The sequence below is a fragment of the Onychomys torridus genome, chromosome 11, assembly GCF_903995425.1.
Source record: "Onychomys torridus chromosome 11, mOncTor1.1, whole genome shotgun sequence".
Classification (NCBI taxonomy): domain Eukaryota; kingdom Metazoa; phylum Chordata; class Mammalia; order Rodentia; family Cricetidae; genus Onychomys; species Onychomys torridus.
This window is the reverse complement of record NC_050453.1, coordinates 62,448,443-62,475,114: the sequence shown is the minus strand read 5'-3', so window position 1 is coordinate 62,475,114 and position 26,672 is coordinate 62,448,443. Positions and strand designations below refer to the sequence as shown.

The 26,672-nt window shown below is 46.0% G+C and overlaps 1 protein-coding gene across 1 annotated transcript; it reads left to right on the top strand.

Annotated features, from left to right (window-relative positions):
- Window positions 1-213: 213 nt before the first annotated feature.
- On the top strand, window positions 214-18,023 carry Pigr (polymeric immunoglobulin receptor). Its single transcript, XM_036201982.1, has 10 exons — window positions 214-256; window positions 8,507-8,851; window positions 11,350-12,003; window positions 13,214-13,546; window positions 14,129-14,452; window positions 15,567-15,756; window positions 16,120-16,241; window positions 16,611-16,742; window positions 16,854-16,912; window positions 17,928-18,023. The coding sequence occupies exons 1-10, from the start codon at window positions 214-216 to the stop codon at window positions 18,021-18,023; spliced, it is 2,298 nt and encodes a 765-aa protein (XP_036057875.1).
- The last annotated feature ends 8,649 nt before the right edge of the window (window positions 18,024-26,672 follow it).

The following is a 26,672-nucleotide window of genomic DNA, read 5'->3' as shown; positions in this document are numbered from 1 at the left end:
AACAGATGATGGACGGGAGGACTGAGAGTTGTTAACAATGAGGAAGCCCCATTCATTCATTCATTCATTCGTTCAACAGGATTTACAACCATTTCTGGAGAGGGGAAGCAAATAGGTGTGCCAGAGGAACTTCATCTTGTTTGGTTATTGTCTTTCAGCATCTCACATAAGAAGCCGACCTGAATGGCACAACCCCCTTGGAAGCCACCAGCAATGAGGCTCTTCCTCGTCACCATCCTGCTGGCCATCTTCTCAGGTGGGTCTGGTGTCCAACTCCCCAGCTCAAACTCTTAGTTTCTAGACACCTTGTTTCTAGAATCCCAGTTTCATGGGACACTGACATCAGTCACCCCCAGCTATGTCCCTCACAAGATGTGTATCCCTATGACACACAGTCACACAGAGGCAATGCAGAAAAGGAATGTCTAAAAATGAGTTTTGATAGCACTGGAAATCAGAGACAAGAACAAAAATTCCTAATTTTAAAGCCAGGAATCTGATAGAGGATTCTCTCTGGAGACTAAAAAGAAAGAAAAAAAAATGACCTTGACCTCAAACCAAACATCTTTTCTGAATTGTGTGATTTGGGGGAGATTAACTAAATTAACTAGTTTTCCTGGCCCTTAATGTTTTTAGTGAAAAAAAGAAAGAAAGAAATGATCTACCAAGGGAAATTATATAGTAAATGCAAAAAACATAACATCCTGAAAAGTAGTGTTAAGACACCATTAGTTTCTCAATCATTGTCCTTAAAAAGATTATTGTTAAAGCGATGCTATTGTGAAATTTGAGACCACCAAGAAAAGACTACAGACTCAATTTAGATTATAATTACCCAAATTTATTATTCTCTAAGCCAAACCAGAAATGTGCTGCACTCAAGCAGATGAGGGAACAGTTTTTAAAGGCAAACGCCACAATTAATCCACTTCTGCGGAATTTACAACTACATGGAGAATTGCCCCCTCTCCTAGACATAAGGAACTGCTTCACTCCCAGAACCCACAGCTACATGAGAAATTGCCATTCCCCCTGCCCACAGTGATAAGCGTGTTTACAGAAGCCAGAACAAGCTGTTAATCATTTCAAAACAGTTACACAGTTTAGGGGAGGGACAAGGGGTCAAAGCTTTTAGGACTTTAGGTTAGAGGTCAACAGCTACAAAACTGGATACCTGGTACCAAATGGAATTTTCTTAGCCAAAACATTCCCCACTGGCTTTAGATCATATGAATCAAATCATTGATTCCTGCTAAATCAGTTTTTTTAACAGAGTTGATTCTTTTTTTTTAATGTATGTTATCAAGCAATTAAAAATTTGAAGGCTGATCATAATGCCAAGGAGCAATAAAAGGATAGGTCCAGCTAAGGCAGTCAAAGGATGGTAAGCCATGGGAAGAGAAAATGGACGGATACCAACTAGAGGCCTCATCACACTCCGCTCTTGCATCTAAATTTTTCTGGACCATGTTTAGTGTTTCTCAGATAAACTCCCTAGTTGTTGGCATAGAAACAGCACTTTTCACATCAGACGGCACAAATCTCATCCCCGACGGTTTTAGAAAAACCATTTCTGCTAGGGAACCAGCTTTTCAAGTTGTCCTATAGAATCATTGAGGTGTTGTATGTCCTGGTCTACTCTATCATTTAGAGTTTGGAAAGTCTGATCTTGGATAATTAAAGCTGATGTCCCCAAGGCTGTGACCCCTGCTGTTACTAGGAGGGGATATAACTACAGCTGAGCTACTATTCTTTTCCTTCTACCTAGGCCCTGGCACTCGTGGTGGGAGTGTCCTTGATATACAGGCAATTGTTTCTACTCTCCTCTCTAGTATACATATATACTTGGGGAAGACTGCAGGTTAGAATACAGAGATTTCCTTCTCATGGCCCGAATTCTGGTGTTCTGCTGTTACACATCCAGCAAGGCCAAATGTGCAGGCCCATCATGTCCCTAAAGGAGCTGGAAAGTACATTCTAATATATTCAGACTTATTGGTGTACATGTGAGTACTACAGGATTGGCCATAAAGGGAAGCTGAGTAATTATTAGTTGAAGAGATTAAACAAGTACCTGTTCCTTGGAGATCTTCTAGGGTGAGCTTACTTTCCTCTGGTTCACAATTAAAATTCTCAGATGGGGTAGTAGTTGGGGTAATAGAAAGATTGGCCCCTATCCCCACATAAAAAAAGAGGCCTAGAGTCAAGGCAAAGCCAACATTTCTTTCCCAGATTAGAGAGGGTATGATTTAATCAAGCTGTGTAGTAACCTTAAGCTTTCATGCTCAGGGACATCATTGGGAAGATGTTATTTGGTGTCTTTTTGTATTAGGGCTTAGGTTGAGTCTATTATCATGTACCCGTCGGTTGAGATTGAAGGCTGATATATTATGGGTAGAGTGCTTGGAGGAGGGAGAACAGGAAGGGAACTCACCCTAGTCTTTGGTTAAGGCATCCAGCTTTTTACCTGGGTCTGTAGGGCTAACTTGGGGTTGGGGTTAACCCTAACCCTAACCATACCCTAATCCTTTCTTGCATAGAGAACTCCACAGCACATTTAAAACTGAAACTCTTAATATCAAGCCAACAACCCAAGGACCAGCTTTTAAGACAAGGCTGTGTGCTCAATCATTCCAGGTCATGACAGAGTGGAAGTGCTCCATTTCCTATAGGTGCACCCTTGGGAAGAGATTTCTCACTCAAAAAGGATGTATGGGTCTAGGGGCTCAATATCCCTTTCTCAAACAAACTCAGTTTCACAGTTTGGATCAGAACAATGACAATCTCGTTTTTTGCTGATGGCAATGTATTGGCCCATCAGCTGGACATATATGGAAAAGAGTTTCATTTAGTATATTATCACATCCTGGGAATGGCCTTGGCATTGCCTCCAATATGCTGTATCTTAGAAATGAGCTATTCCCAGGCGGTGGTGGCACACACCTGTAATCCCAGCACTCGGGAGGCAAAGCCAGGCGGATCTCTGTGAGTTCGAGCCCAGCCTGGGCTACCAAGTGAGTTCCAGGAAAGGTGCAAAGCTACACAGAGAAACCCTGTCTCGAAAAACAAAACAAAACAAAACAAAACAAAAAAAGAAATGAGCTATCCCAATCTTCTTTGTCAGTCTGGACTAGAGAATCCTTGAAGAGGTCATTTAGATCAAATCTAAACACAGGCTGGGAAGCATCGTTTTGTAGAACACATTATTTTTCTGCTGACCATGGATATAAGATGTGTGGTTCCCATGGCAACTCCCAGTCCCAAACCTTAACATTTTCAGTGAGTTAAGCCTAAAATATACCTGTCAAGATCCCCAACATTAGTGTCAGTGTGAGTCCAAGGGGATGATGAAACACACCTTTAGGGGGAGCTGGTGATCTCTCATTACTCTCCATTTTTCACCTTTGTTTTGGCTAGTTATGTCCACCTTAAAATGGAAGTGGTGGATCCAAGCCTTAGTCCCTGCTACCTTGATGACCACGGGTGTTGTCAGGATCACTGGGTACATCCCCTTCTGGGAAAGTTCCAGGGTTCTGCTGGGCAGGCGATGGACCTACACCAAGTCACTAGGTTGGAACCTGTGCTTCTGTTCAGTCAAAAGCAGCATGGGTGGGGAGTGTGACAGACAACTCTGAATGTCTCAGATGGTCTGCTGCAATGCCTGTTAGGACTTGAGGAAGGAATCATTAGATATTTCAATGGTCTGTGGCCTTCCCATTGCAGAGGTAAGTGGAGCTGTGGCCAAACATTATTTCAAATGGTATACCTTGTCCTGGTTGGTAGGGGGAGCACCTGATCCTAAAAAGAATGGTGGGAGGCAGCTCTATCCACTCCTTGCCAGTTTCTGCCCAGAATTTAGTTAGTATCTCTTTAATAGTGTCATTAGTTCTTTCTACCTGTCCTGAGCTCTGGGACCTATAGGTGCAACAAAAGTTCCAGTGTATCCTTAGCATGTTAGCTGCTTGCTGAAAGACTTTGTCCATGAAGGTCAACCCACTGTCAGACCCCAAAGAGGCGAGGAGGTCAAATCTGGGAAGGCTCTACATCAGCAACTTTTTAGTAACTACATTTCTGACCTTATGGGAAAGGCTTCTATCCTGAAAAGGCATCTATAAAAGCTAGCAAACAGGTAACCAAACCTTGTCAGAGTAACTTCAGTACAATTTCCAGTGTTCTCTGAGACCAAGCCCCTTCCTTGAACACCCATAGGTGCGGGGTTTTCCTCCTCCTGGGTTCACCTGGGTGTGAATGGCATAGTGGCAGGTAATTTGCTCAACTCCTTCATCTAGGTGGCCTAGAAAGTACCTGTCCCTGATCAATTCTTTTAATTTGGTCGATCTCAGGTCACTCTGATGGATTTGTGAGAGAAGGGGTGGACCCCAAGGCTTCTGGTAGGATGGGGCATCGGTCTGGAAGCACCTACCAGTCCTCTGTCCCAGTGGGCCCCCACTGTATGGCCCAGTTCTCTTCCTAGGTGTATGTATGTGGCGGGCCGAATGTTTGCACTGGCTCTGTGGCTGCTCTTCTCTCTGTGCCTTAGGGTTCTGCCAAATCCCCTTTTTGGTGTCCCAGACAATGGGTAATAGCAAAGCTTCTCTAGCAACCCGAAAGCTGTTAGGAGAGCAGAGACCTCCTCGTTTTTGATCGTCTTTTTTGTAGAGGTCAGCAGGCTCTGTTACAGGCAGGCTCTGTTCCGGGTACAAGGCCACGTGGACATGTGCATTGGCAAAGGTATATTGGCTGTCGGCACAGATCTGACAGCTCAGCTATTTCCCCATCTTAGTGCCTGGGTCAAGGCTATGGGTTCTACCTTTGGGGCTGATGTCCTTTGAGGCAGAGATTGTACCAGATTACCTCTGTGGGTGTCACCAGAAACTGTCTTGTACATAACTGCCTCCTTAGGTGAATAAGGTCACATCTGCCTTCCCAAGGGGCTGGTCTCAGAGGTCCAGTTGTCCATATTGCAGGCGGTCAATGACCTGGGCACAGGCATGGACCGGCTGTTCTTCAGGGTCAGGCAGGAGGGATTCTGGGTTTAACACAGCAGATGGTGAGAATTTGATCCTGGGTAAATCTAAAAGGAGAGCCTGATAATGGGTGAGGTGTGGGTTTGCCATCCTGTGCTCAGAGGCTCCTCGAAGGAGCACCTCGATGGAGTGGGGATTCGTAACAACCAACTCCTTCCTGTCCCGTGGTTAGTTGATCAATTTCCTTTAGTGCTATAGTTCTGGGGCAGCAGTGGCCCAGAGGCAAGTTGTCCATCCTGCTGCAACAGGGTCGGCATTTAAACAAACAGGTCACGGGCTGTTTCTAGGGTCCCAAAGGTTGAGACAATACTCCTTCCACCACCCCATGTTGTCATCCACGACACGTGGAAGGAGCCATCTGGGTCTGGTAGCCGAGCACCGGGATTGACATCAAGCTTTAGGAATGCCTCCTTTTCTTTGCCCTCCCAGCTCACGGGGCCATTTCCTCCTAGGCACTGATATTAACAGTTTTGCTATTTTTGCAAAGTTGGAGTAGCCAACTGTACCCAAGAATTCTCTCACCTGCCTTTTATCTCGTGGTTCAGGGATATTCAAAATAGATTGGATCCTGCTTAAGGACAGAGTTCTCCTATTGCCGCCCTGAAAGTAATGTTACCCAAATTAAGTTATCTTATAGGAGCACACTTGGGCCTTTTTAGCAGACACGTAGTAGCTCAGCTGCTAACGAGTTTCGAGGAGTTCCTCTGTGGCTTTTTAGCCCTCTTCCAGGGTTTGTACGTCAATGAGATAATCCACATACTGCAAGAGGGTGACATTCAGGTGTCCTTGGAGGTACTTAAGCAGGTCCACACTAAGAGCTTCTTTAACGAGTAGGGGAGTTCTTAAACAGCTGTGGGTAGTCTGGTCTAGATCAGTTGGCCACTGAACGCTGACTCAGGGTTTGTCCAATCAAAGGCAAATATAGTTTGTCTCATAGGTGCCACGGGCAGAGAGAAAAAGGCATCCTTCAGGTCTAAGACAGTATGTACAGTTTATCCTTGAGCCAATAAGCTGAGCAAAGTATAAGGATTTAGTATTGTCTGAGGGGTGGTTTCTATTCTCTTATTTACTCCCCTTAAGATTAAATAGGTTGACACAGGACTCTCTTGCTGGATTCCTGGAGCACCTCTGGGAGGCTGCCTGGGAATTGACCTCCATAGGTCTAGATGCCCCAGCAAACCAGCAGGTGAGTAATACTGCTTTTGTCACGAGCCATCCCCAAATATTCGCAGGAAGTTACAGAAGTGAGAAGGCTTCGAGGGAATGACTAGGTCCTGATTTCCCTGCATTACTCAGATACCTTTGAGAGATTAGTGGGGGCCACTGCTCTCATTCTGATCAGCAAGGCCTGGTGATGAGTGTCGAGTGCTGCCTTAACGTTGGTCAGTGTTGGGATCCCAGTTTGGTAAAGCTGAGGGTAATATTACCCTCAGCTCTTTCTTCTGCATTTGCTGTGGGTACCCCAGAACCCATCACAACCTTCCTGGCTGCAGTCATAACTATATCCCTCTTCCCAGCAGTAAAAAGTGTACCTAGAAGCTGCTTACAATCATCCCAAATGGGTTGGTGGGTAAAGAAAATAGTTTCCAACAGGCTGATGAGGGCCTGGGGCATTCCAGAGAAAGGAAGATTCTAAGTCTTTCTGTTATACAGGGTCAAGAAAGGAACAAAAACTAGAGAAGCTCTGGGCCTCTCCACCTCATAAGCCTTTTGTGCTGGTGGGAGTGGGAGATCACTATGGAGTGCCTCTCTAACAGGGAGAACAGCTGGTGTCTTGCTTAGCTGGAGTGGAGCATGATCCAGACAAATCCAAGTGTGTGAAAGTGAGGGCTGGTCAGGATAGATTATCGGGAGAGCCAGTGCAGAGCCCCCACTCAGAAACAGTTAGATCCTGGACTGGCTAGATACAGTTATAAAGTGAAGAAAATCCCCCTCCTTCACAGTGGCCAGTACAGAGAGTCCAGGCATTTTACTTAGGTTTCTACTGAGCCTTTGATTTTATTGACTTGGTAAATAAAACCAAGAAACCTTGTTTGAGGGTCAACATTCCAGCCATGGAGGGGGCACAAAGAGGAGGGAGTCAATATAAGGAAACTGGTCTGGGTGGTTAGGGTTCCCCATGACTACTTGACAGACTCTCTTGGAAATTTGGGGGTTGAAGAACCCTGCATCTGGCCATCCCACATGAAAAGAGGGGCATTTTAGTTCACAGAAAGTGCAGAGCTTTCTAGATGACATCTTAGCTCCATAGTCTGCCTCATGGAACTTCTGGGAGTATTGCAGCATGCAGCTCAAGGGAGATTTGGCTATGTTCTGTCAGCTTCTCATTTCTGCAACAAAACTTATGAGCATACCAGAAAACACAAATCCACCAAATGCAAACAATGTAAAAAGACAAAACATTCACATTCAGATGAGTCAGACACAGACATACACTGGCCACTTTCACTTATATGCCCAAACCCCAAGGGGTACAGGAGGACATCTCCTCTATCCCTGGAGACTGAGTCTACAATCACATTAAATCTCCTCCTCCATGTCTCCACAGAGGTCAGGACTTCCCAGAACAGCTCACTGAGTAGGAATGAGCCAGCAATCCTTACTTTGTTTCAATTTGCAAATTTGCAGTGGTCACAGTCTGCACATCCCTGGGCCTCCAAGTCCACAAAAGTACTCCCCATCCAGAGCTGTTAACCACTGGGCCTCCCAGTTTGAGTACTTGTCCCCAACTAGGGCTTGACTCTGACTAGTGACTCTTAAATTTGTGGCAGCTATGATCTCTGATGCCCCTGAGTCTCTAAGTCTGCCTTAGACATGCCCTCACTTGGGGCTTATCCTGGATCTCTGGCCTTTAGTCTGAGGTCCCCCAAGATCTCGCTGGGGCCTCCAAGAATGTTATGGAGTTTGAGACTCCTGGGAAAAGACTACAAACTCAATTACAGATATAATTTGCCAAAATTATTATTTGTGCTAGCTGGGCAGGTAACTCTAAGCCAAATCAGAAATGTGCCACACCTGAACAGATGGGGAAAGGATTTGAAAGGCAAACACCACAATTACTCCACTTCCGTAGAATTTATAGCTACAGGAGAAACTGCTATTCCCCATGCCACAGCGATAAGCATGTTTACAGAATCCAGAACAAACTGTTAATCATTTCACAACAGTTATACAATTTAGGGGAGGGGACAAGGGGCCAGAGCTTTTAGGAATTGAGGTCAGAGGCCAACAGCTAATCAAGTGGATACCTGGTACAAAATGGAATTTACTTACCTATTACATTACAATTAAAATGGAACCAAATTATGATTAAGTAACCATTTTATTTTAGACAGTGTTTTATGGCTGTAGTATCATGTAAATAACTAGAGAACACACATTAATTAGAAAATGGCATTCCTCCGGATGAGCTATGTTGATCGCTTCAGCCCACTTGACTCTCTCTGTTCTTAAAACTCTCTTGTCTTCTGTTCCCACAGTGGCCTCTACAAAAAGCCCCATATTTGGTCCCCAGGAGGTGAGTAGTGTGGTAGGTAACTCGGTGTCCATCACGTGCTACTACCCAGCCACCTCCGTCAACCGACACTCCCGGAAGTACTGGTGCCGGAAAGGAGCCAACAGCCTCTGCACAACCCTCATCTCTTCAAACGGCTATGTCTCCAAGGAGTACGCAGGCAGAGCCAATATCATCAACTTCCCAGAGAATAACACGTTTGTGGTTAGCATTGCAAAACTCACCCAGGATGACACTGGGAGCTACAAGTGTGGTCTGGGCACCAGTAACCGACCCCTGTTCTTTGACGTCAGCCTGGAGGTCAGCCAGGGTAAGAATCCAGCTCCCTGGGCTTCTGGGGAAAAGAGTTTAAATCAATTCAAGGGCAATGACAGAGTTTGCCCCAGGAAGAGACCTCCTGCAGAAGGGCATCCTGACGTGATGTCATAAGCCTCCTCCCTCCTGAGGCAAAGGCTTTTTTTCCCATAATAGAATATCTAGACAGATGAGGTATATCTGGGGAGGAATGGGGGAAACTTTCTATGTCTTCTGGATCTCTAACAAGCATCTTAAATGGCTTGAATGGGTGCCAGGAGGACAGCTTGTGTTGATTTGAAAGAGTTGGGACACGATGTCTTTCAGGTCCAAAGGAAACTCCTTTTCCCCAAATTCTGGAGGATAGACGAAAGCCATCATTCCTCGGGAACTTGTGAAGCCAGTTCCCTTCTACTAAAAAACTGACAGAAGGGACAAATGGGTATCTGTGGTGCCTATTAGTTTACCAAAGCGCATGCTGGCATCCAGGCTCCCTCTGGATCACAAGTACCTGTTATATATTCAAAGCCCATGCTGGCATACTGGCCCTCCCCTATCCTAACTTCTACAGCTCATGGACTTCCCACCCATGCCCACCCCCATCCCTCACCCCCCTCCCCCAGCTACTTCTTCTTCTACCCTGCTATTTGGACTCCGCACCCTCCTTTTTGCCCACACTTTTTTGGTCCCCCAACCCCTTACCATGCTCCTGCTTCTCTCTTGTATCTGCTGGCCATGTTCAGTCTACCACTTTCTCTCCATGCTCTGGACTCTTGCAGATGCCTCTGGCTATACTCTCCCTCATATCTACAATTCAAACCTTCTGCTTAACCATAGATAGTTCCATTAGAACTATCAGCATAAGTTAGCTTATTTAAAAAAAAAAAAAAAAAGCCTGAAGTCTAGGCCCCTGGAGAGGTTGGCCACTAAACAAACCCATTGCAACTGAAAGATTAGAAGGAGAAAAAAAGGTTTTCTGATAAGAGTTCATCAGTGACGGCACCTCTGCTTGTCCAAGTGAGTTAAAAGAGAAGACTCAAGGGAGGAAATTCACAGGGGCTCTAAGGATACGCATTGCTTTTGGGCATGTGGGTGCCACTAACTGTATCCTAAGAAGAAGATCATTCCTATGGCCATGGAGAGTCATAACACCATAGGTCCCTAAGAGATGAGGCTTATTCACAGCTGACCCCATCTAGATACCTAGAAGGGTTATATAGATGTTGGGAATACAGGCTCTGACTAAACACTTTCAATAGCAAACTCTGCTTCTTAAGGCCACCTAGAAGATTTGGAATATTATTTTCAGACAATTCATGTTCAATTCTGTTTGTTTCTGCACATACCAAAAATAGATGTTGTGCCAGTCACAGCAGAGAGAGAAAATGTGAAGGAAATGTCTCCTCCAGTCTCTAGAGGTAGAGCCTAGACTGGATGTGATGACTGACAAAGATATTCAGGAGGACACAGAGAAGGGGGAAATTAATGCAAGCTTAGGGAAACCCTTCCTGAGGAGATGGAAGTCAGGCTGGGCCCTGGAAGAGAGAGAAGATGGATGGATGGGTGATTGCTGACTTCACTAATAAAAGTCATAGCCAATACCTGCACAACAGAAGGCAGGGTAACAAGAGAACACTTCGTTTAACCAAGTTGGCTTTTAAATTTTAGTTATCTCTTTTATGTGTGTGAGTGTTTTGTCTGCATATATTTCTGAGCACCGTGTGTGTTCCTGGTGCCCTCAGAGGCCAGAAGAGGTGTCAGATCCCACGGGACTGGAGTTTCCGATGTTTGTGAGCCGCTATGTGGATGCTGGGAATTGAACCGTGGTCCCCTGGAAGAGCAGCCTGTGTTCTTAACTGCTGATCCAGCTCTCCAGCTCCCATTTATTGAAGTTTTTCAATCACAGGAACCTTCACAATGACCATGCAAAGAACCGGTTCCTATGCAACCTTTATATGGAGTTCCATGAACCCCATATAGATGAGATAGGACAAAACAGGTGTGAACCAGTGGTAGCAGACTAAACCCGGCAAGGCCCATCTGTTCAGATTCTTCTGGGTACTTCAGCTGTACTTCTTCTTTTGGGGTGTGAGACAGAGTTGGCAGTGAAGACCTTGATATACAGAATGGTGGGTCAGGAGTCTCTTTCTGCCCCATTGTCAGAAAGAAAAATGAGAAGGTCAAAGTCATGTTTTTAGGGTTTGTGGGTAGCTTTAGGATAAAGGGGTTATGATTCCTATAGTCTGTCTTGGAGAAGAGGAATTCTGGCTTGCCCTTGGGAATAGTGGCATGAAAAATAAAAGAGCAGGAGAAAGTGAAAATAAAACCTTTGCTTCGGCGGCCTTTGTCCTGGTGTGTCATTGTGTGAGTTCCAACAGAAAAATTCTGACAATGTTCCTCCAGAGAGGATGGCATTCTAGGTCATTGGCCCACCCGGAGCCCTCACTAGGAGCAGCAAATGGCCCTATGTTACAAAACAAAAATTATAATTTACCCCTGTCCTTCATTTCTCAGCTCCGGAGTTCCCAGAGGACACTCATGTCTACACTGAGGAGGTGGGCAGAAATGTGACTTTCGACTGCCCTTTCCAAAAGGAGAACTCTCATAGCAAGAAATCCTTGTGTAAGAAGATAGGTCAAGCCTGTGAACCTGTCATTGACTCTACTGAAAACGTGAACCCCAGCTATGTGGGCAGAGTAAAACTTTTCATGAAAGGGACCAGCGGATTAATATTCGGTGTCAGCATTAATCACCTAAGACTCAGTGATGCTGGGCTGTATGTTTGCCAGGCTGGGGAAGGGCCTAGTGCCAATAAAAAGAATGTTGACCTCCAGGTGCTAGAGCCTGAGCCAGAGCTGGTTTATGCAGATCTGAGATCCTCAGTGACCCTTGACTGTGCTTTGGGCCGTGAGGTGGCAAATGTAGCCAAATATCTGTGCCGGATGAACAAGGAAACTTGTGATGTGGTCATTAATACCCTGGGGAAGAGGGATCCAGCCTTTGATGGCAGGATCCTGCTAACGCAAAAGGACAATAATGGCCGTTTCAGTGTGTTGATCACAGGCCTGAGGAAGGAAGACGCAGGGCACTACCTATGTGGAGCCCACAGTTCTGGTCTGCCTCAAGAAGGCTGGCCCATTCAGGCATGGCAACTCTTTGTCAATGAAGGTGAGACCCTCCAAAAGGCAAGCAAGATGGGGTGGCATGGGAGGGCAGATAAGACACCAGTTTAACTCTCTGATATATTCACCGATGTTCACATTAGTCATTAGTATCTACTCACTGGTAAGTATTGAACTAAGTGGGAGGCAGATCAGGAGAGCTAGAAAATGCAACCTCTGCCTTATGCTAGTTCTCAATTATTCTACTGCATTATCAAGGGGCTGTTAATGGTTATCCCTGGGCAACAAGAACAAGGAAAGTAGAGCCCCTGCTGAAGGCATGACTAGCAGATGGGATTCAGTACCATGGTAGGCCCATGTCCCTTTTCCCAACCCACTCAATTCCAGAGCAAGTTGTACACCACAACCCTGACACTCAGATAGGAGAACATTGGCATACCACGACCTTAAAGCTTCCAGGAAAGGCATCTAAATGTTCTACTCCAACAGCTCTAAGGGTTATTTGTTATTTGGTACAATTTGTCTCAACAGCTACATCTCCATGATCTATCAGCAAGGCAGAATGATTTAGCCCATGCTCCTTCTCACCCTCACACACAGAATCGCTCTCTTGAGAAGCAGCAAGCCAGTAGTTGAAGTTCAAAGTACCTGTCCTTATGGTTTTTCTTTAAGGGGACTATGTTCCTGACACTGTTTTCCTATTCCCAACTCTGAGTCTTCATCAACATCCCTGACATCTTCAGTCACCATGGGTTCCCTCTGGACCTCTGCATTAGCTTCTGTGTTCTTGAAGGTGACTCTTGGGGTCTTTCCTAAAGTCATACCACATTGTTTTCGTTTATCTTTTACAGTATAACTGTTCCAAATACATTTTCGTAATTTAGGTACAATACGTTGAGTCTTTTTTTTTTTTTTTTTTTGATATGCTAAGAAGCAGATTAGAAGCTTATCTAGAGGAAGATTTTATAAGAAGCCAAAGGAAGAGGACCAATATTCTCTCTTGACTGCTGTTCATTCACTGCTGAGAATGAGATGAGAAGAGAGGGATGAGAAACCCACATCAAAGTTATCAGTGTCTGGCCCCCAGACTCTGCCTACAGACTCAGACATAAATAAAATGTTTTTCATTCTTTTTTTTTTTTTTTTGAGGAGGGGGAGGTGATTTGTCTAAACTTTGCTCTCTCCATGGTGATGTCATAGGAAGAAAAATTGCTATTTGAGTATTTCTTTCACACTATCCCCATCTGTACTTCCAGAGTCTACAATCCCCCCTAGTCGCTCTGTGGTGAAGGGTGTCACAGGAGGCTCTGTGGCCATGGTCTGTCCCTATAACCCCAAGGAAAGCAGCAGCCTCAAGTACTGGTGTCGCTGGGAAGGGAATGGAAATGGCCACTGCCCGATCCTTGTGGAGAGCCAGGGCCTGGTACAAGAGGACTATGAGGGCCGCCTGGCCCTGATTGATCAGCCAGGCAATGGCTCCTACACTGTCATCCTCAACCAGCTCACCACCCGAGATGCGGGCTCCTACTGGTGTCTCACCAATGGCGACTCTCGCTGGAGAACCACCATAGAACTCCAGGTTGCTGAAGGTGAGAGCTGACCTGGAGCAGGTGGAGGCGGGAGGCTGAGGACTATTCCAACAGCAGCGGTTTCCTCCACCCCTAGACATCTTTCCTGCTGTACCACCTCCATCTCTGCTGGTGCAGCGAGGACCTGCTTCTCCAGAGGTCACATTTCCAGACCCATGACCAGCACCCCATGTTCTCTGAATTGCTACTTGCCAGACCCATGACCAGCACTGCATGTTCCTTCAGTCATCACTTGCAACACTTCCTGATATCAAATATTGCCCTCCTTTGCTGTAGACAGATGTCCCCTGAAGTAGAATATTGAACATGCTCTTTGTACTAAGCCTAGAAAAAAAAATAAGGAAAGGAAAGTAAAAGAAGCGAAGAGAAGCCCGTGAGCAAGGCTGTAAATTCTGTATTAAACTCTGGGCTGACACGGTGGTCATCAATAGTCACTGTGTTAGCATGCCTTCTGCTTCTTATTATATGCGGACTAATGCATCACAACGATATCTTCAGGGGAAATGCACATGGCACACCAAAACCACCACTTCCCTTCCCTGCTCGCATCTCCAAGTCTCAATGTCTGTGTCTGTTTGCCAGCTCCAGGAAAGCCCAACCTCGAGGTGACACCCCAGAACGCGACGGCTGTGCTAGGAGAGACCTTCACGCTCTCCTGCCACTATGCGTGCAAACTCTACTCCCACGAGAAATACTGGTGCAAGTGGAGCAATGAGGGCTGTCGTGTCCTGCCTAGCCGTGACGAAGGGGCCCGACTGCCCTCCGTGAGCTGTGACCCCAGCCACCGGCTCATCTCCATGACCCTGAACCCCGTCAAGAAGGAAGACGAAGGCTGGTACTGGTGTGGGGTGAAGCAAGGCCAGATCTACGGAGAAACTACAGCCATCTATGTGGCAGTTGAAGAGAGTAAGTCTCCAAGGGCAGTCAGTGCCTGCACCCCACAGCACCCCATGGCAGGGCTTATCAAAGGCTCCTGACTAGAAGCTTCTCCATCAGGGAAACCCCGGGTTTTGCTATAAGAGAGAAGGAGTAGGGGAAGCAAATAGTAGGAGCTTTTCTGTTTAATCTCCGTGGTAAGACATGTCTCACAGGCGGCCTCTCACACCACAGTGAAGCCCCCTCTCCGTCCAGAAGTCCTACATAGCAATTTCAGAGTCACAGTCATATCAGCACACTCATCCTCCTCCATCTGTGCAAGACTGTTCTCCGAAGAGGGTCGGGTACCAACATCTTGACCAAGAACACGAAGGCACGGGGGGGGGGGGGGGGGGGGGGAGTATAACTTGGATTAGAGCATGTGCTTAGCATGCACAATGCCTTGGGTTCAATTCCTGACACCAAAAGGATAAAAGGGAGAAAGAAAACAATTAATGCAAGTTCATCTGGCAAGTTGGTATTCCCAGCCTCTGATTAAAATGTCATATAAGCCAGGAGATAGTGATGCATGTTTTTAATCCCAGCCACTTGGGAGGCACAGGCAGGCGTATCTCTGTCAGTCCAAGGCTAGCCTAGTCTACAGAGTGAGTTCCAGGACAGTGAGAGCTGTTACACAGAGAAACCTGTCTCAAAAAAAAGGAAAAGAGAAAGTCATATAAGATGTCATCATGTATGATGTGGGCCTTTGAGCCCTGGATGTCTCAGGAAGTCTGAATCCAGCAAGACCAGCTCACTAGAAGCCATTTGGTGCTACTGCCTGGAGGCACCCCCAGGACAGGATTTGGATGCTGTGAAATCTCTCCATCCGCCTGTTGTCACGGGTGGGTCTGTTACATAGATCCTTGACAATGGAAATGAACTTGGTAATACGAGGGAGAGGATTGGATAGAGTTAATCATGGTGTGGGGGCCGTAAGGGTAGATACAATGTCTGTGATCTGGAACGGGTCTTCACTGCCAAGCTTAGTGCTAGTCCAGAGCCCACCCCAGTAGCTTTGAGGTCTCACCCTATGATTTCTCCCTAACCCACAGGCACAAGAACACAGAGGAAAAACCACAACCAGCTTTGTTTTGCTCTGCTGCAGGGTCACGCCATGTCAACCCACCAGATGCAAACGCACATGCAGATGATGCTCCAAAAGGGGCAGATGAATCCAGTGTCAGTGAGAATGAGAACAGAGCCGTTCTGAACACCAAGCTTCTGGCAGAGGAAAAAGGGATAGAGAGCGTGGGAGACCAAGCTCAGGAGAACAGGGCATCTGTGGATGCTGGCAGGTGAGTAGATTGGCCACCCTACCACTCCAGAGGCCAAAACCCATGTCTGGGCCACTAGAACCAAGTGGCAGAGTGTGAAAGAGACCAGTAGCAGTCCACTCTCGCTGCCTTGGCTTATGTTTGTCAGGGGAGGGGAGGGTACACACCCCTTCTCCCGTGGCTGGAGCGGTCCAGTTCAATATCTCAAGCCTAGAATATAGAGAAGGCCAGGTCCTTGCATTGCTGGTTCAGGGCACGGGGTGGTCCTTAGCAAAGCTGAGAACTCCATCAAAGGATGGGGTGGGGGGACCTCTAGCTGGGACAGCCTTCCAGCACATTCCGAGGATCTCCCTCAGTGGTGGGCTCACTTAATACTTCTTGCAGTGCTGATGGACCAAAGGGGAGCTCTAAAGTGCTGTTCGCCACCCTGGTGCCTCTGGGTCTGGTGCTGGCAGTGGGTGCTGTGGCTGTGTGGGTGGCAAGAGTCCGTCACCGGAAGAATGTAGGTGAGTACCCAGAATGCTCCCCATCCCACCTCCAGTTCAGCTGATCAGCCATGAGACTGTACTATAACCCATTCTATCCTCCATTTCCTTGTGGCTCAAGACAAGGCAATAACTACCTTTCACGGGACTGATTTAAGCTAGAATGGAGTGCTGTGAACTGAGTCACAGATTAACAAAGGTCCTAGTATCTTGACTACCCAAGAAAGGGAGTCAGACTATTTTCACTTTGATTTGGAGGTAAGTATCAAAAGACACCACTCCTAGGTGTTCCTTGGGCCGTGGTGTGTGGCGGGTCCTCTCAGGGAGAGCAATACACACTACTCTCCTTACCCATGGCCCTACCCTCACACCGACTCCTCTGCCCAACAGACCGGATGTCAATCAGCAGCTACAGGACAGACATTAGCATGGCAGACTTCAAGAACTCCAGGGATTTGGGAGGCAATGACAACATGGGAGCCTCTCTAGACAATCAGGAGACAGTCCTGGAAAGAAAAGATGGTATGTATTTTGAGAATTCGCAGCCCTTGGGATAGCAAAACTGGACCTGCTCCCATCTGGGAAGGAACAGAGATGGTTAGGGCTAAGGACACACTCTTTCTCTCCATGCAGAAATCGTGACTACCACTGAGATTGCCACAGAGCCGGAAGAATCCAAGAAAGCAAAGCGGGTAAGGAAGAAGGGCATCCCACTGCATGGCAGGGAGTTTGGACTGCAGTTAGACATCAGGGCAAAATAACTCCTATCTGGAGACTATTTGAGCGAGAGGACTTTCTGAGAAGGGGACAAATCCTTCTGTGTGAAGCTTCAGAAGGACAAGAACTCAGTTGTAGGCTGTGAACCTGCAGAAGTTGTGGTCACAGGTGGAGGGTCACATGCTAACAATGACGACTGAGTGGGTGGTCTTCATGAGCAACAGGGCTTTAAGGCCTTTCTATAGACCACACACATCTCCCTTTGAAAGCTTCCTCTGGACTATCCTTTGGCCTGAGGCTGGAAGACATTTATTCACAGTGGGCATCTTGATCATCACACCCTTGCCCACCTCAACCAGTATCCTCAAACTCCAGAAGAGGCAACTCCTGGTATTGGGTTGCAAATTACCCTCCTTTCTTGCCTTCCCAAGGCTCCTTACGATGCCCTATTTTTTCTAATCATGGAGTACTGACATTTTTTTTTAATTTTTAAATTTTTTTTATTTACTATATCAACTTTCCCTCATACCCCCAGAGAGCCTGCAATTAGCATAGTCAGGGTGTGGAGTTGATCCTAGAAATGAGTCCCTATTATCTGGACAATGTTAAAAAAAAAAAAAAAAAAAAAAAAAAAAAAAAGAGCTACCTCTCCAGAGTGGTAGAAAGAGAAAATGCAGAACATCTCGGCTGACAACAACCTAGGTCACCTCACCTGTGGACGACAAGCACATAGCTTCTGGGGACAGCCCCCGCTGACAGAGGGTGTTCCACTCCACTTTGCATAAGAGGGTAGTGAGACAGTGGGAGATATTTTTAGAGGCTACAACTTTCCATTTCTCAAAATTGAGCTCTTCCTGCTGAGCATGGGGGCTGGACTGAGAGCGAGGTCTCAGAAGTGTGTGTTGCTCCAGCAGAGATGGTACATGCAGAACTTCGTGTGTATGCCCTTCTTCTTGCCCATCAACTAATGCCTCTCCTGTTGCTCCCCAGTCATCCAAGGAGGAAGCTGATCTGGCCTACTCAGCATTCCTGATCCAATCCAGCAACATAGCTGCACAAGTCCACGATGTTCCCAAGGAAGTCTAGGCAGTGCTGACCGCCTACCCCTGCCTGTGACAATCAACTCGAGAATCACACTGATCCACTCACAGCCTGCACTGTCTCCTGGGCTTTTCCCTCCTGATCTCAGAGGTGTGCTGGTCCCTTGCTCAGCCATCAAAGCCTGGCCTCCCTGTGCCTGTTTGGAAGGTGTAAGGAGTTCGGACCTGCAGCTTTTCTCTATTAAAAGATTAATTAAGGTGGAAATAAGGAGTCAAACCTGAGAGACATTTCTGAGAGAAGAGGGTTTGGAGTTCGGGCTCACCTCAGGAGGGAGAGCCATTTGAAGCCTCTTATACCATATGATGGGATGTCGGTATAACTCTTCTCTCCCCCACCTCTCCCTTCCTCTCTTCTCCATGCAAAAGACACATCTGAAAACTTATTAGAATTCAAGTGCTTACTAAATGCTGAGACCCAGGCCACAGCCTTTCTATAAACATCACTGAAAGAGACCCCATCTCCTCCCAGATTGTATCTTTTTCACTAAGACATGGCAATACTACCAGGCATACCTCCCGCCTCTGCACCTTGTAGGGCAGCATAAGGAATTCCTGCAGTCTACAGCATACATAAGTCATAAGGGCACCACGGTTTTCAGATGGAAGAGACTTTCTCTAGGGCACCCATGAGATAAGCTAGATTTGGCGATTCCTGGCTGTTGGCCTGGGATCTGTCTTCGAGACCTCTGCCCTTATTAGAAGGTAAAATTTGGCATGAGGAAAGTAAGAGGAAATGAGTAACATAAGCATGGTGGTGTACACGTGCAATCCCAGCATTCAAGAGATAGAAATAGGATCAGAAGGTTGAGGTCGTCCTTGGCTACATAGGGAGTTTGAGGCCAGCCTGGGATACATGAAGACCTTGTTTCAAAGCAGGAGGAGGAGGAGGAGGAGGAGGAGGAGGAGGAGGAAGAAGAAGAAGGAGGAGGAGGAGGAGGAAAGAGGAGGAGGAGGAAAAAGGAGGAGGAGGAGAAGGAAGGAGGAGGAAGAAGAAGGAGAAGAAGAAATAACAAAAAGGGGTCTTTCCCCAGCATCCGTCACCTTTCCCCTTCCTGTCGCTCATGTGGACCTCAGATAAGGGAACTCTCACCCTCTTGTATGTGGAGAGTTTTGAGCGGACAGGAAGAAGATTGAGCCTGGGAGCAGCTGCTCTTTGGAGGGTCAAATTAAAAAACTGTTTCTCTCTGAGCTCTGCACTTCAACCAGCACCTACAGGCTGAAACCAACAAATCAGAAATGTCAATTAATAATTAAAGTCTATGATTGCCACCAAGGAGGCTCGGGCTGCATTTGTCCCCCATACCTTCAGGTGCCCCAGAATATGTGTTCCAACCAACAAACTCAGCCCCTACAAAGGCAGAGCTGAAGGGGTCTTGAACATACTGTCTTGGGGACAGACAAGCCAACCTGCTGTTCCTTGAGCTCAGTTCCCCTCTGCTCTCCTCTTGGGCTATCAACTGCAGCACTTAATTCCCTGGCCCTGGCCTAGATCAGAGTCTTTGACTCCTTCCCAGGCAGAAAGAGGCCGAGAAAAAGACGAGAAATGGTAGGTCCTTCCCACCCACCCTTACCCTACCCCACCCCGCACCCCCACATGTAAAAGCAAGGAGCCTTTATTTCAAGCTCCAGAGCTTGGTCCCTCTGACTGTCTGACACAGTAGTGAGAGCAGAGGGCCCAGAGCTCAGGTGGGGCAGAGATTTTTGTCATAGCAGAAGTTGAGGTGAGGGGATTTCCAGGGTTCAGGACCCTGATTGCCTGACAATTGTCTAGGGTATCTGTAAAACAAAAACAGGTGTGTGCTAGACTCCAGGGCATCTGGCCACCTCATCTAATGGTTGGAATGTTTGGGATGTCAGGTAGTTCCTCACCCCTCGGTGGATCCCTGGGTGGTATCAGCTTAAAGCTTTTCCTGGATCTGGGTATTGCCTGCCAGTAAGCTTGTCACAGAAGCTGTGTCTAGGCCCCTAAGCCTGTCATGGCTGCTGTGTGGTCAGGCTATTTTGGGGCCCCTTCACATTCCCCCCTTCACAAGTACCAATGATAGGACTCAATCATGAGTCCTACCTGTCCAAGGATGTAAGAGTATTGGGGGAAGGCCCTTTTCTTTGTGATGTAGATGGAGATCTACTTCTCTGGTGATGATAGAAAGTCACCTCAGAAGAATTATAATTAACTGTAAACCATGTCACTTGTTCTTAGACATTATATATCCTCATTCCATGTACTTACCCACACTGTTTGCAGTGTCACTAAAGGGCTGTGCCTGAGACAGGAGATTGAGATTCAGTGTCTGCATTAATGTCAGTAACTGGGAGTCCGAGCCTGGGCTTATCACACGGCCTATCCCTATCCCTGCACTCACAGGCCAAAAAATGTCACCAAAGCCACAGGCAATGTATTGTATTATCAATAGGTGATGGCAAGTGTATCACATAGTCTTGTCCTGAGGAAGTTCCTCATAAGGAAGCTGGGTCACAGGTGGTCCTGAACTTTGTTAGGATGTCATTCCACCCTGTTCAAGAGAATAACAGTTGTGAACTTGATGATGATAAACCAATCAGCAATGGCCATCCACCATTCAGGGAGCTAAACATCTGATGACAAGGAAACCTTCCTGTGTTTTAAAAATTATCCTTTGAAAGTCTGTTACATAATAGTCTGACTATGCATCAACAAGGCCCACCTAGCAGTTCTGAGACATTTGATATAGCAGTTGATTTTACTTTGTAAACTGAAATAATCTCTAGGCATTGAAGACTTTTCTAGACTCAAGGCTGGACAACTCTTCTAAGAACACTAGACATTAATAATTAATATGAAGTTAGAGACCAATTGTTTATGCTGATGACTATGAAGCTGGACCCCAAGGCAAAGAAATCTGCAGTGTATCCCCACCCAAGCTTCCCTGAAATACTTAACTGTGCTTAGGAGCCTGGACCATAAAAAAATAATACCAAAGGGTTATTTCAGAAAGAAAACTATCCAAGTGAAGGATGGGTGCACTAGATGAAAGATTTAAGATGGAGGCCAGTGGTGCCAAGTTGGCCACAAAGCTAAAGCAGGAATGAGAAAATGAGCCAAGGTGCTCAAGAGAGTCTCTTCCAAGGCAGTTAGGTGTAATGTCACACACCTGTAATCACAGCATTAAGGAGGTTGAGGCCAGAACCCTGTGAGCTCCAGGCCAACCTGAGTTCCAGGCTATACTAAATAGCAAAACTCTGTCTCAAAAATAAATAATTAAGATTTCTAGGTATGGTGACAGACAAGGCCTCTATGTGACCTAGTGAAGAAGAGTCAAGATGAACATGACCAGAATTCCTATGAGAGAAATACCAGAAGAACATCAGAAACACACAAAGGACAGTGGGCAAAGACAGGTGACAGAAAAGAGAAACAAGCCATGGTGACATCTACAGTGTCATCATGGTAAAATAGCCAGGAGTAGTCAGCTGGCACACAGCTACTTTAAAGTGTTCATACCAGGCTGGAGTCAGTGGTAGCTGCCGGGGAGCCATTACTGCCAGCTGAACACAGCCACCGCAAGACTGACAAGCTAAAGAGAGATTGGCTAGACTACAGAGTTGCAGTCAGAAGTTAGGCACACTCTGGACAGAGAGACAGCCAGAGCGATGCACACCTATGGGGACTGTGGTAAACACACTGCACAAGAGCCTTAAGCTGAGACTCCTGCAAGTATCCAGAGGGACATAAGGAGGACAGCTCCTCTGCCACTGCCTAGGCGAGGGAGAAGGCAGGAATACCAACAGTGTGCTTAGCACAAGAATTCGTAGACAAGAGCTATCAGAGAAGAGGAATAAGAACAGGCAGAATGCAGAGGGAAAGAGAGCACCCAGCAGCAATGATGAATACAAGTGTGGGTGTGCCTTGCACACCCCCTCACAGAAAGCCCCACATGCACACCAGAGATGAAGCTACAGCTAGTGGGCAAGGGGCTGAAGAAAGGATATTCCCCGACAGCCCCCTTTCAGTAGGGAAGACAAACAGGTTTGCTTTGCTTAAAGCCCTTATCCTACCTGCACAGACCGCAATAAAAGATGACCAAGGGGACAGGGAAAACCATGTCCATCCCAACCAGCAGGAAATAAGGACTAGTCTATGCTGGTGCATTTTCATTTTCACTTTTAATATTTGCTTCGGTACTTCAGTTGCTTAGTTTTCTGGGTTAGCTTCTGTCTCCTCTAAACAGGCTTTTATGGCTGTCCTTTCTTCTCTTCTTTTCCGCACCTATTCCAGAACATTGTCTCCAGTATTTCTTATCACTCTAACCCATGCTACCCTCTTTTTTAAACTTAACTGTATTTTTTCCTTTCCCATTCCTTTTACTTCTTAATTATTTATTTCCCCCTCCTTTTTATTTCTTAATTATTAATTTGCTCAGCTCTAAAAACCTATTAAGTATATTTTTCCTAGCGTCACTGTCTCTGAACCCTTCTGAGAACACAAGCGAAGGACCAAGTGTCCACTACTACAGGACTTCTGCCCAGTCTTAGCATTTGTTGCCGTAGCCAGCATCCCTTCTAAAGAGTTCAGGAAACATAAACACGAGCAAAAGCAGCTTGCCCAAGGGACTTGCAAAAAAAAAATCAAAGAAAAAAAGAGTTGGAAATGTGAAGAAATAAGAACCAGGACCACAGTCATCCTGACAGAAGTGGGAAACACAGCCAAGGAACAGCAAGTAGAAGAAAACAGCCACAAGGCCACAGTCCCCCAAACCAGGAACCACAGGCTGTGACGGTGACATGCTGGAATCCAGGTGTCAGAGTCTGACTTTGTCAAGAATTAATAGCTACACAGAAGACTCAAACAAGCAGATGGATGAAGTGAGGGGATCAATGAGGACCTAGAACAGAAAGTTAGGGAAATAGATGAACAGGTGAACAACGTGGATAACAAACTTAGGAAAACAGGGAAACTCCAGCTCCAGATTCCGATGAGTCAAACAGAAATGCTGGGATTCAGAGAGGCGATCAATCAAATGAAAACACACAGTGGGAGGTATCAGCAAACAAAACCATGCTACAAAGGAAAGAAAAAAAGACTCTCAAGGGATGCACAAATTAAAGACAATAATCTATTCAGATATACAAAAGAAAAGTTGGTCAGCATGACCAAAACCCAGGACATGCTCAAGAGACTAGACCCAAGAATCCTGAAAGAAGAAAAAGTTGAGGTGAAATCTAGAGGCATAAGTAGTTTCTTCAATGAAATTACAGTAGGAAATTTCTCAAACCTATAGAAATAAATGGACATACAAACACAAAAGGCATGTAGAGCCATGAATAGGAAGAACATATCATAGTCAACATGTTAACCCTTCAAAACAAAGAAACTGTATTAAAATGTAAGGTGAAATGCTAACCCACCTACAGAGGCAAACACAACCAAATAACATTAAGTCTATCATCAGCAACACTAAAAGCTAAAAAGCCATGGAGATATGGCAAGCTGAAAGTGCACACCTGCCAATCAAGATGGTTATGTCCAGCAAATTTCTCTTGAAATTGAGGAAGAAATAAGGACATTTGCAAACTAAAGTAGTTCATGACCACTATGCCAGCACTGTAGAAAATACTTAAGGAGATGGCCCAGCTGTTGAGTGTGTCCTGCTCTTCCAAAGGATCTAAGCTCATTACTCATCACACATAGCTAGCAGCTTACAACTGCCTATCGGACACCCTCTCCAGGCCATACATAAGGTGTATACCCTCACACACATATACACAATGATAACTTTTTAGATCCTCAGAAAAGAAAATATTTTAAAAATAGCACACTGAAAGAAAATCTTATTCACAAAAAAAAAAAAGGAAAGGATGACTTTTATGAACTGGTTAGATTAACAAAGGAGAGCTAGGAAACATATCATACCCAACACGGTAAGCCAAGAATCCTCTAACATTAACATGAGACAAAAACAATAGTCCAACCAACCAGAACAACAGCTAGTCACAGGCACTAACAAGCATCTCTCAAAAAACAACCTTTGACACAAATGGCCTCAGTGCCCCATTTAAAGATTCAGGCAATCTGAATGTATTAAAAAGCAAAATGCAGCTATCTGTTGTCTCCAAGAAACATACTCACGGTGAGATCAAAATATCAGAGTCAACCCATGAAGCAAATGGCAGCTGTAAACAAGCTATAAACAAGCTTCCTCGGCTGTTGTGATAGCTACTGAAGTTGGCCTCAACCCAAAACTTGTCCAGGGAAGAGATCAAGAAAGACACTGTATCACTGTATCAGTGGTTCTCAATCTGTGAGTTGCAGCCCATTTGAGAGTCACATATATCTGATATCCTACATATCAGATATTTACATTATGGTTCATAACAGTAGCAAAATTAGTTATGAAGTAGCAACAAAATCATTTTATGGTTGGAGGGGTCACCACAACATGAGGAACTCTGTATTAAAGGGATGAAGCATTAGAAAGGTGGAGAATCACTGCACTATATGTTAATAAAGTGAATAACCCATGAGAAAATATAAAACATAAAGACATATACAGATGTTTGTTAGGGCTTGTAATTTCATAAAACAAACACTAAAGGACATGAAAAGTCTGATGGGCCTGATATACTATTAGAGAGCACTCCAATACTCTGTTCTCATCTTTAGCTATATCTTCCAAACTAAAAATTAACAGAGAAATTTCATAGCTAAAGTACACTATAGATGAACTGCATTTAACACATATATGTAACATTCCCATCTAACAGTGAGAGTGGATTGGTGGCATCTTTGTGGTGTTGGAGATTGAACCCCATGACTTTGTGCATTCAAGGGAATCACTCTACTACTGAGCCATAGCTTCAGCCAATGGCTACTATTGATTGGTTGGGTTGACTTGTATGTCACCGTGGAAAGGAGGAGGAGGAGGACCACCATTTGGCCAGACTCAGGTCTAAGACTTTTGATCTCTCTAATCATTCCTACCTCACATAACTGAGACTTATAATTCTTTTTTTTTAAGATTTATTTATTTTTATTTTATATGGCTTGGTCCTACGCAAGCCCCATGCATGCTGCCACAGTCTCTGGGAGTTCATGTGAGTCAGCCTGTTGTATCCAGAAGATACTGTTTCCTGGGAGTCATCCATCACCTCTGGCTCTTGCAATCTTTCCACCTTCTGTGTAGGTCCCTGAACCCTAGGGAGAGGGCTTTGGTGGAGACTGAGTGCTCTAAAGCCTCTCACTCTCTGTACTTTGTACAGTTGTGGGTCTCTGTGTTAGTTTACGTTAACAGCAAGAAGAGACTTCTCTGATGAAGGCTGAGCAAGATCTGCATGTAGAGCAGAATGTTGTTAGGAGTCATTTAATACAATATTCTTTAGTAGAACAATAGTACTTGTTTCTCCCCTAGGTCCATGTCCAATTTAGTCTCAGGTCCTCGGCCACCAGAGCAGCGTCAGGTACAGGTTCCCTCTCACGAAATGGGCCTCAATTCCAATCAGATACTGGTTGGTCACTCTCACATCGTTCATGCCACTATCGCCCCAGTCTATCACGCAGGCAGGTCACCACGGTAGATGGAAAGGTTTGCAGATGGCTACCCCTCCACCCCTCCAACACACACTGATTCTTGCTTTCCCCCCTCATATGAATTTGTAAAAAGAATCTGTGTAGGCTGCACATGTTAAGTGTTCTCTCATCCGCATGTCTTTAGCCCTGACTGGCGGGCTCGGCCACACGGCAAATTCCAGAACTTCATAGATATGCAGACATTACACACCAAATATACGTGATACACACTCACAGCCACATCATATACTCACTCGTCACATACCACTGTCGTGTATCACAGAACACCTATCACAGGCTTACACAACACACAACACCCATTTACATGGCTTGCTGCACATCGGCACAGGACACTGCTCTCATACATTCACCATATGCTGACACCCACACTCTCACACCCACCATCATCCTTTGTATATTCACTCATATTCTCCTTCCTTTCTTCCCTCTCTCCTTAGCTTCCTCTCACCACCCGCCCCCACCCCAGGTCTCTAAGACAATCCCAGCCAATGGAGAGTCCCACTAGCTGTCTGGCAGATGGAGGCCACGGGAAAGAGCTCTGTAAGTAGGAAGTGTAAACACTGAATCCTGGCTGAAACTGGCCACGGTTAGCCACTCTAACCAGAAACCCAAGGCTGCCCTCAGACCTCTTGGCCTATTTGTTAGCTGGAGGACATCACATGCCGGTTGCTCTGAGCTGGTAGAGACCTGGAGGGAGATGGGCAGGGCAGGGCAGGCTGCTCACACCCACACGTTTCCTCTTTCCTCTTCCTCTGCACCTGCTCTGAACTCACCCTCATTCAACCTCCGGGGCTGAGGAAATTGTCCAGTTGTGTTTTGGAGAGCATGTGACAAATCTCGTGTGTGGGCGTGAGTGGGGAGTGGTGTGCAGTCAGCCAGCCACCAAGGAGCCTGAAATAAGGTGGGCACAAGGGGCTGGAAAACCTAGACAGGGGGACCTGGGAGCCAAACCTGGGAATCCTCTGATAAGTTACAGCTTTTGCACATCTCAGGGTGAAGGACTTTTATGGTTCTGGCCACATCAGTGATTTCTGCTGGGCACCAGGCAAGCCAGTGTCTGTCCCCAAGTTA